The sequence below is a fragment of the Octopus bimaculoides genome, chromosome 6 (assembly GCF_001194135.2).
Source record: "Octopus bimaculoides isolate UCB-OBI-ISO-001 chromosome 6, ASM119413v2, whole genome shotgun sequence".
In the NCBI taxonomy this organism is placed as follows: domain Eukaryota; kingdom Metazoa; phylum Mollusca; class Cephalopoda; order Octopoda; family Octopodidae; genus Octopus; species Octopus bimaculoides.
The window spans coordinates 70,528,926-70,539,059 of NC_068986.1; the positions used below are offsets into that span (position 1 = coordinate 70,528,926).

The 10,134-nt window shown below is 30.5% G+C and overlaps 1 protein-coding gene across 3 annotated transcripts in view; it reads left to right on the forward strand.

Annotated features, from left to right (window-relative positions):
* Positions 1-10,134, forward strand: part of LOC106882864 (uncharacterized) — a 118,266-nt gene that overhangs the window by 13,810 nt on the left and 94,322 nt on the right. The window contains exons 2-3 of one of the 3 annotated variants that reach the window (XM_052968847.1): positions 1,010-1,039; positions 4,787-4,813. The exons of 1 other annotated variant lie outside the window; for it this stretch is intronic. In XM_052968847.1, the coding sequence (XP_052824807.1) occupies positions 1,010-1,039; positions 4,787-4,813 (57 nt within the window). The remainder of the gene's footprint in view (positions 1-1,009; positions 1,040-4,786; positions 4,814-10,134) is intronic. One more of the 3 variants, XM_052968848.1, reaches the window with a different exon arrangement.

Sequence of the window (10,134 nt, forward strand, 5' to 3'; positions counted from 1 at the left end):
ATATATATATATATATATACATACATACATGCATAGCAGACTTGCTCCTCAGTTGTCATGTTTATTTGTCAAGCTTGTTTAATTGAACAACTCCGCTCATTTAATAATCATCTTCAACATTTAATGCTCTTTGTGATATATATGTGCGTGCATGAATGTATCCTAAAAGAACAATTAATGGATAAACTATTGCATAAAAGTTACATGGAAAATCTTATTGTCGCTTTTTATTCTCGTATCCTTGATTTAAAGTTCTTCACTGTATAATTCTTTATGCTATAATAAAGTATGTTTTATTTGCCAGGTGTTTTATGGGAGGGCTTTACATTAGGAAAGGTATCCATAAAAAAAAGAATCATTGTTCCAAATTCTCATGTTTTAGCTCATACTTCTTAAATATATGTGTTGTTTACTTTTGTCTTCTCTGGAGGGGGTCAGTTTCACATTTTAATTTAATGCATTCAATCCACAAATACAAAATTAGCTTCATTTCTGGAGGAAAGAAATCAATATTAATAAGATTATGAAGACTAATTATATTTATCACTTATGAAAAATCAATTAGCATATGCTATTATATTACCAGTCACAAAACATATTCTTGTATGGCTTTTCTTCTCAAACAGATTTTTATTGAAAAAGAGCAATACCTAAAATCAATCTTCAATTAGATTCATTGTTCCTAGGGCAACCTATAATGAATATGAAATGCATGAATTATGTTAGTAATATCCTTCACAACTTTTCATTTATTCTTCAATAAAACTTTAACAAACTATATAAATCATTATGTCACTTTATTTTGTCTACTGAAAACTATAGAATCATTTTTTTATTTTAATTTTTTCAAAGAAGAAAACTATGTGAGAGAAAACTTTGATTTTTTTTTTTTTTTTTTTTGTCCTTGTTACACCTTATTAAATGATTAGATGTAGGTGTGTATTCATGTATGTTTATCACATCTCTGCAATGCATATTATATTTACCATCCACTTTCTTAATCACACAGGCCTGTTGAGGAGATTCAGTTATGGCAGTTGTACGTGTTTTGTATTTATAAAGCATGTTCTACTTGAATGCAGTTTACGTTTCTTTTTTATTTCATTATCAATTATTTCTATATTGTGTGAAGGATTCTATAATTGTTCTTTTATTTCTATGGCCTCTTGAAAACTTTTTAAACATCGGTTGGGGTATACTGCATTTTGTTAACTATATTTTCTTAATGCATGGACCTCTTCTTGTTTTCAATACCTGACAGTTTTCTTCTCACTCTTTGCCATATTTCTTCAACTGATTCTATTAAATAAGCAACTTGAATCTTGTGTGTGTTATTTTCATTTTGTACTATCTTAACTTGAAAATAATAGTTAGAAGCAAAATTCATAATGATGGTATTTGATATTTTTTTAACATTTTCTACCATATAATAAATTTATCTGCTTGCACATCAAAAGATCTAATGCTCTCCGATCTCTGCTCAAAATTATGTTCTAGCATTTTAGTGACACCTCATTTGTATCTTTTAATTTAAGATTTCCTGCAAATGGGTTTTTTTTTTCTTTTTTGCTATTTGTGTTTTTTTTTTTTTTTTTTTACTTAATAATATAGCTTTGAAATGCTATAAGGCTGTTAAAAATAAATCTGAAACTGTATACACTAATGTATACACTAAAAAAAATATTGAAAAGAAATCTAAAGGAATATTTCAGTTACCATTAGCTTCAATTTTGAACTAATATCATTTCTATATTTATTCACACTATATTTTGATCCATATATTTTCTACCATATTTTTAATTGCATGTATTTCATAAGATTAATATAGAATTCTTAAACCTTCATTGACAATCAAAAGGTTTAACCCTTTCGTTGCTGTATTTATTTTGAGATGCTCTGTGTTTCTTTCAGTTACTTTAAATATAGCAAAGAATTTAGTAAAATAACTTAGTTATCATTCAGCTAGTGTTAGGAACATAAATTGTGACTAAGGTTTGGTGGAAGATTTTAATTCAAAACTTATGAAAACAAGACATTTGTACTCAGAGCCAGAGCCGGTTTCAGCCAGGTTGGTAAAAAGGTTAATGCTTTCATTCACAAGTGTTAATCATACCAACTTATTTCAGTAACAACATCCATATTAGACTAAAGTCTGGGCTGTGCTTACTGATTAGATTATTAATTAGCAATTAATAATCAGTTAATGTTTTATATTTTGCTTCCTCTAAGTATATTTTGGACTTTTACATAGATACCACAGTATTTCTTTGTTTATAAGGAAGGCCCCCTTCATGTATTGGCAAATGATTTCTATTTTTCAGAGTTGCCCAATGCTTGCCTTCATAGTCATTTTGCTTAGGCTGTTGTACACACAATACTCTTAGTCATTGTCTTGGATAGAATTTACTGTACAGAAATATAGCCGAATTAATTTTTAAGTTGTTCTTGTTCCATCTTTTCCATGCATTCTTTGCATATTTTCCACAGATCCCTGTTAGATGGTTGCAGTAAGGTTAGTTCATAGGGATTTATGTTTGTTATTACTGCCCACATGTGGGTAGATGCAAATCTCAAGAAATATGATAAACAATTGTGCATTTTTCTGATGTTGTAGAATTTTATGTAGAGTTCTATGAATATTGGCTTGCCATACACAGAAATTTTCGCATTCACTTCTGTGAACATGATGTTGGTTTTAGTTCACTTTTCAGAGTTATTTACTTTAAATATTCTATTTAAATGTAGTCTACTAGACACATCATGGTCCCTTTAAGTTGTTGATGCATTAGAATGTTAACATTTCTATTATAAATATTCTTTTATATTATCAGTTTGTATTTTTGTCCTATATTCATATCTAAGAACCTAAGGAAATCTCAGCACATACTTCAGTCCAATACAGTTTCTTTATTGAAATAAGTTTAAAAACAATTACAGTTGGTTCGTTTCTGGGGATGGTAATATGTGTATTGAGACCTCATCAATTGCAATAAAGGCTTTTTTTGTTTTAATTTGGTTCAAATACAAGGACACAGTATATGTGAATCTCTTACACTTGAATAATCAGCAAATATATCAGTCAAAATGTAGTGTACATGAGACTTATACCAATAGTCCTTTCAGTTTGAATAATTGTAGTAATAACTCGATTCATAAATGTAAAACTTTAATTAAGCTTAAATATTCTAATCTATATAACATATATCTTTCAAAAGTTTCATTCTCATAGCAATTAAATCTAGCTTTTAACATAGTTACTCACATAAAATAATGCAAAAGTGTTTTGTTTTAGAACTTTAACAAATCAAACTTATTTCATTCCGCATGAAGTCTTTAAATTTGCAATATACTTTGCTTAAGTAATCTTCACATTGTTGTATTTCATCACTCTATTGAATTATTGTACTATGCTCACATATTCACATACTGTACAAAGGCAAAGTGTTGTAAAAATATTTAATTATACAATTTCTTGGAAACAAAAGTTTAATTTGTTTTTGCAAGCCCATTTCAACTAATAATTGCTTTCAAGGATGAACTTTATTTTATACAAAAAAAAAAGCAATATTTGATGAAAGCTATCAACAATATGTTTGATCTTTATTTGTAAAATAGTAGAAATCAATGTACCAACATGCTCTCTGGTTGAAAAAAATAAAGTTTTTATTTGTTTGATACAAATTACAGAAAATACTCAATAAAGATTGTGTAGAAATTTTTTAAGAATCTGTTTTTATTGCTTAGCTACCACAACTCCTTATTTTCCCAAATTCTAAAAGATGTTCCTTGAATTGTCCTGAAAATACAATAACTCAAATTACAAGCATTAAAATAAATGACAAAACAATACTTAGGCAAGTAAATGATGCACTTGTTTAAAAACAGAAAGTGTTTTGAAATAAAATATAGAAAAAAATATACCATTCTTAATCATAAATTATTTAAAAAATCACTTAGATTAGAATACGAACTGAACTCAAATTTGATGGTATCATTAAATCTACATGGGTGATAATATAAAATGCCAGTCAATTTAGCTGACTATACTCAATCTCCCAAATGTGTGGCCATACCAGAAATAAGGAATTTAAGATATTTGATGTACAAATTGCTTGGTTCCTATGTACTTCTTTTACCCTTCATATACTTCATTCCATACTAAAGGCAGGTATGATGATATGGAAGCTTCTTTTCTTTCTGGTTTCACACTTTCTTTAAGCTTCTTTCTTTCACCATTGTATTTTGTTATTGATTGCTACAACTATCTCTTCAATATTTTTTTAATGTTTTTATTGCATGAAGGGGTATGTTTATGTTTTCAAAATGTTTTATTTTTAGACCAATTTCAAATTACTTTCTTAAAACTAGTTTATGCTATGATATCAGATAAATAGTTTCTTTGAAATTATTGCTATTCAGTTCTACTACATTTTAGATTAAGTAACTTACTACAATATCATCACTGGTTTTCTTTATTATTATTATTATTATGATGATGATGATAAATTCTTTAAGATAAAATTTCAAAACATTGCAGAAGTCATTCTTTGATGCTCCATTTTCATCAACAACTTCAGTGCACATTTAGCATCAATATAACCATTATATGTTGATCTTTTGTATGAATAATAATAATTATTATTGTGTGATAGATAATTTATTTTATTTTTCTGCTTGAGTTTTTAATAAGTTTTAAAAATTTGTACTAATAATTTAGTTATATTTGAAATTAATTTCATATTTTTTTTACTTTTTCTACATAACATATAATTGTTTTCTGTTCTAGTTCAATATAAATCTCTCAAAAAAGATGGTAAGTGACTTCTCTATTGCATGTTGGATTGAATCCATTTTAATCACACTCTAGTGAAAATGTAAAAAAAAAAGAAAAGAAAAAGAAACAATGTTCATTCTGTTTTTCCTCTGTCTACACTTTTCTTCATCAAATCTGTAGTCTTTTAAGCACAAAATATGGTATAGAAATAACTGTAAAGTAGTTAGTTTGAGGTTCACCCAAATCAGTTAAACATAGTAAATTTGATTTTAAATTGTTGATGATGCTGATGCTGTGCATTATTGTGTAGAAAATTCATCGATAGCAATTCACCAAGCAACAATTCACAAATGAGCAAGAACCTCTTTTGAAGAGATGAAAGTATCACAATTATGCCAAAAGGTTTTAAAAGATTTGTGGAGTACAATCTTCACAAGTCTATCATTCCAAATGTAAGAGGCTAAGTTTATGTCTCACTTTAGGATTCATTTAAAAGATTTTGCAATGTTTTCTGTTATGTTATTTAAGTGTGACTGTGTCATTGTATTACTATTATGTCATCAGTGAATTTGTTAATCATTTAATTGCTAATAGGTGAATTTGCTGATCAAGATTTGTTGGTCAGCAAATTACTTTCATTGAATTGCTGTTGATGAATTTTTTGTAGCTGGCTGTATATTATGCCTAATAGTATATGTATAAAATACTTTAATTTTATTATAGGCATTGAGTAATTATGATTATTTAAAAAATCTCTAATAATAAATCTAGTTTATATTGAAACATAACAGTGAAGTTGAATTGCAGTAGATTTAGTGGCTGCAATTAACTAAAAAATAGGATTATAGCAAACATTCATTTGAAAAGATCATCATCAGCAACAGTAACCATGTGAAATATAGGCAAAACCCAGAGAGCAGCAAACAAAATGCCTTGCAATATTAAGTAATATCTCTGTCTCTCTACTTTGTGAGTTTAAACCTAGCTGAGAATGGCATGGCCTTTTGTTATAATGATTTGGTAAAATAAGTACTACTAAAGTACTGTAGTTGATACTAGTGACTAGACAACTTACTGAAAATTTGAAGCTTTGTGCCAAAGCTAGAAATTTATATTAATAATAAGTTTTAAATCATGACACAAGGCCAGAAATTTTAGGGGAAATTCTAAGTTAATATCCTTATCCCTAGTTCTCAACTGGTACTTATTTTATTGACCTCGAAAGGATGAAAGGCAATGTTGACCTCAGCAACATTTGAACTCAGAATGTAAAGCCAGAAGAAATGCCACTAAGAATTTTGTCCTGCACAATAATGATTATGAGTTTTAATAATAACAACAACAAAAATGCTATTTAGTCATTTTTATAAAGAATATTCTTAAGTTTTATTTATAGTATTTAAATTCTAACCCATATCTTTTTAGATGACATTTGACTTCTAAGACAAATTCATCAAAAAGATTAAAACAGAACTGATTCATAAATTTGCCCTATTTCTTCATTTGTTCTATTTCCTGAGTTAAAAGATTTTTATCTTAGATTTAGTTTGGTTATTAGATGTATTCTTCAATGTGCTATTCCTATCTGTGACTATTCAGTATCTTCTAGCATGCTTTGTGGTTAAATCTATAATTGCTGTTTTTCTTTTCCTCTCACATCTTGGTTTGGTCTTCATTTTTATCAAATTCAACATTCTTAATTTTAAATTTCTGCAATTTTCATTATAAGAGCTATGTTTATTGTTTGGAAAATTTTAATGTTTCAGAAGAATATATAATAAAATGCCGTCAATTCAAGATTTTCTGACATAAACTTCTGTCTATTTATCTGTCTCGACCTCTCCTCTCTTCTTTCCCTCTATCAATCTTTCTCTCATATAGTGAGAGAGAGAGAGAGAGAGAGAGAGAGAGAGAGAGAGAGAGAGAGAGAGAGAGAGAGAGAGAGAGAGATTAATGTTAATGTAGTAAATAATGAACTAGCATGGATGTGTGGTTGATGGTGAATATCAGTTCAGAATGGATGATGAAAGAAAAAGGAGTGGCTCAGGTATGATGTGTTAAGTTGCATTACAGAAAGAGTGAAAAGCAAAAGTGTAATAAACCTGCATATAGACGAGAAATAAGGTGATGTGTGGGGTGAGAGAATGGAAGAGAAAGACATACAGTGACAGAGATGAGGTCAGAGGTATGCAGGGATGGATATAGTGAGTGACAGTCAAAGAGTATGAGGGCTTCAATGGCAGATATGAGGGTGGTGAGAATGATAGTAGATATGGAAAGGTATTAAAGATGAGTTATAGCTGTCCTAAGATGTAGCCCAGGGGAAACAGAGACATAACTAGTGGCACAGAAAGGGGTAATCAATGGAAAATAAAGTGTTTTACTAGAGAGAGGGCATCAATAGTATATCTCCCTGACACAAAATCAAACTGCATCTCATCTAGTCTAATTTTTTTCCTGATTAATTAGGCTATAAGTTTTTTCTGTAACTTTCATAACCTGGTCCAGTAATTTGATACCTCTACAATTACTTATAAGGTATCTCCTTTACTCTTATAACAGTTTGCAATAATGTTGCTACACCAGTTTGTGGGTATGGTACCTTCCTGGACAACCTGATTAACAATATGGTGAATAAGCCACCTGCTATTTTAAGCATTTCAGCAGTGATTCCTGATGGATCAAAGGCTTTCCCTGCCTTCATATCTTTAATTGCTTTATCATATTGCTGTAGTCTAGGATAGCTGGTCCCTCTATTGGGTCCACATTAGGAAGATCCTATTTTTTTTATATCTTAAGCTTCCATATCTTCTTATTCCATACTGGTGTGTTTCTAAGTGCTTCTACATCTAAGACTGAAGACACTAACCACTAACTATGTTAGCTCTAAAGTTGTAGCCTTGATACAATGAGTAGGGGTGGGTTATTAATTAAGGAACTGTTATCAGCCCTTGAATAGATGATTTGTGCAAGCACTTGCCAGCTGGCTATTGCACATGTCCATCTAATTTGAACAACCAATTATTATGCATTGCATATATGAATTATATACACATACATATATACATAAATATATTATTATAGTCCCAGATATCATGATCATTTGTAGTGTATGAATTAAGGATTTGCATTTTCTCCCCAAGTTCCCAAATTCACCCGTACTTTACTCATGGCAGGTTTGTATGTATCCTGTTGCTCCAATAATACTAGGTATGAAGTTGAAAGTGTATCTTGAGTACTGGATTTGCAAACTCTTTGTGGATGGTCTATAAATATCCTTTTTCTCTTGTATTTTTCTAACCACATTGGTGTCCAGAGAGCAGCTGATTTCCACAAGAGAACATATATTTTCCTTGTGGCCCTACACAATATCTGACTGGTTCTGTTTTAACTTGGTGGCTGTTTTGATTTTAAAGTTCCACCAATATTTTTTGATCCATCAGTCTCAATGTAGTCAACTTCATCCATAGGTGTCTCCTTTGTTGGTATCCTCTTCCAGACTATACTGATCACCACATCATGCCTCATGGGAAGATAATATCTGGAAGACATTCTCTCAATGTTGGCAATAGTGTGGTTGACATCTTCAGTCTTGGACTTGCACAGCCTACATTTGTTGTCTGTCAATGTTTTCTGCCGTTTATGCTGTAGGCACTTGGTGAGGACCTCTTGTTCTTGAATTGCATGGAGATAGCTTTCAAACTTGTCAGAACTCCATGCCAAGCTTTTAACATGATCAGTTCCTTCTGTGACTCGTTTTTTATGCCAAATACCCATATACTGTCTTCTCAGTAAATAGGTTCATTTTTTAAAATTTTGTTCTTCTGATAAATAGATTTTACCAATGACCCTCAAGTTCATTACCTCTCCTCAAAGTCATTAGCTGTCCTAATTATGTTGTTGATTTCATGGTCACAAACTTGGGAAAGATAATCATTGGTCTCTTTCCTCAGCTGCAAATACCATTCCAGTGTCACAATGCCAATTCTGTACATGCTGTAAATGTTTCGATAGCATGGAAATTTATTTGTCATCAATGTATTATGTAAGCTAGAAACTTTGTGCTATGTAATACATTAATTGCAAATAAATTGCTTTGCTATTGAACTGTCATTGTCCATTTATTTTCAGTTATATATATATATATATATATATATATATATATAAACAAGAACAATTGCAGCATGGAAGATATTTGTAAGCCATTTAAGAACACACAAAAACTGTTAGTTTCCCTTCAGCATATAAATTTAATTTGTGTCAAAATATTTTTGTCATTTTGAAACCACGACCTATTCACTGACAAAACTGTGTGCTACATTTACTTATATAAGTAAAAGTAGGAATAAGCAAGTTAAGCAGATCAAAATATGAAAAGTATTAAAAACATGGAATACAAAAAATGTCTATATGCTTACATACAAAATGGTCTGACTTACACAGAATACAAATGATATAGAGAATTAAAGGGGCTGAAGAAAAGTATTACAAATCCAACAGCTGTTTCTGGGGGCTTGGTAGTCCAAAATAATGTTTGTAGATTGATTCTATCATAGGATTAGACAAGCCTCCATCTTCATTTGAAGTGCTGAAGGAAAGAATCAAAGGTGGAAAGATGACTCCATCTTTGAACTTCTTTCCTTCAATACCTCAAATGTAAGATCTCTTCACTGAATATGGAAGCTTGTATTATCCTCCAGAAATAGCTGTTGGATTTGTAATACTTTTCTTCAACCCCTTTAATTCTTTATTTCATTTGTATTCTGTGTAAGTCGGACCTTTTTCTATGTATACATATATACATTTTTTTGTATTCCATGTTCTTAATATACTTCATATTTTGATCTGCCTAATTTGCTTATCCCTACATTTACTTCTATACCAACTCAAGTGTAAATTTCTTGAGCACTACCAAGTGTATTGCAGAATATCTGGAATATCTAATTCTCATCTATGAATTATATATTGGGTCCTTAACAGTTATTTTTCATCAATACCGGCTGATGCTAGTTGATATGGACAAACAAAAAATTACCAATCCATAGATTTGATATTTTACAACTCTCTTGCATTTATATATATACACAGACATGGGCCCGGTTTCCCAGTTTCAGTGGCATATGTGCTCCCCAGCTGGATGGGACGCCAGTCCATCACAGCATTACTCATTTTTGCCAGCTGAGTGGACTAGAGCAACGTGAAATGAAGTGTTTTGCTCAAGAACACAACGCGTCGCCCATTCCAGGAATCAAAACCACAATCTTACGATCATGATGCTGACACCCTAACCACTAAGCCACGCGCCTCCACAAGAAGTAAATAGACACCTTTAATTTTCAAAATCTTTTATTTAATACACA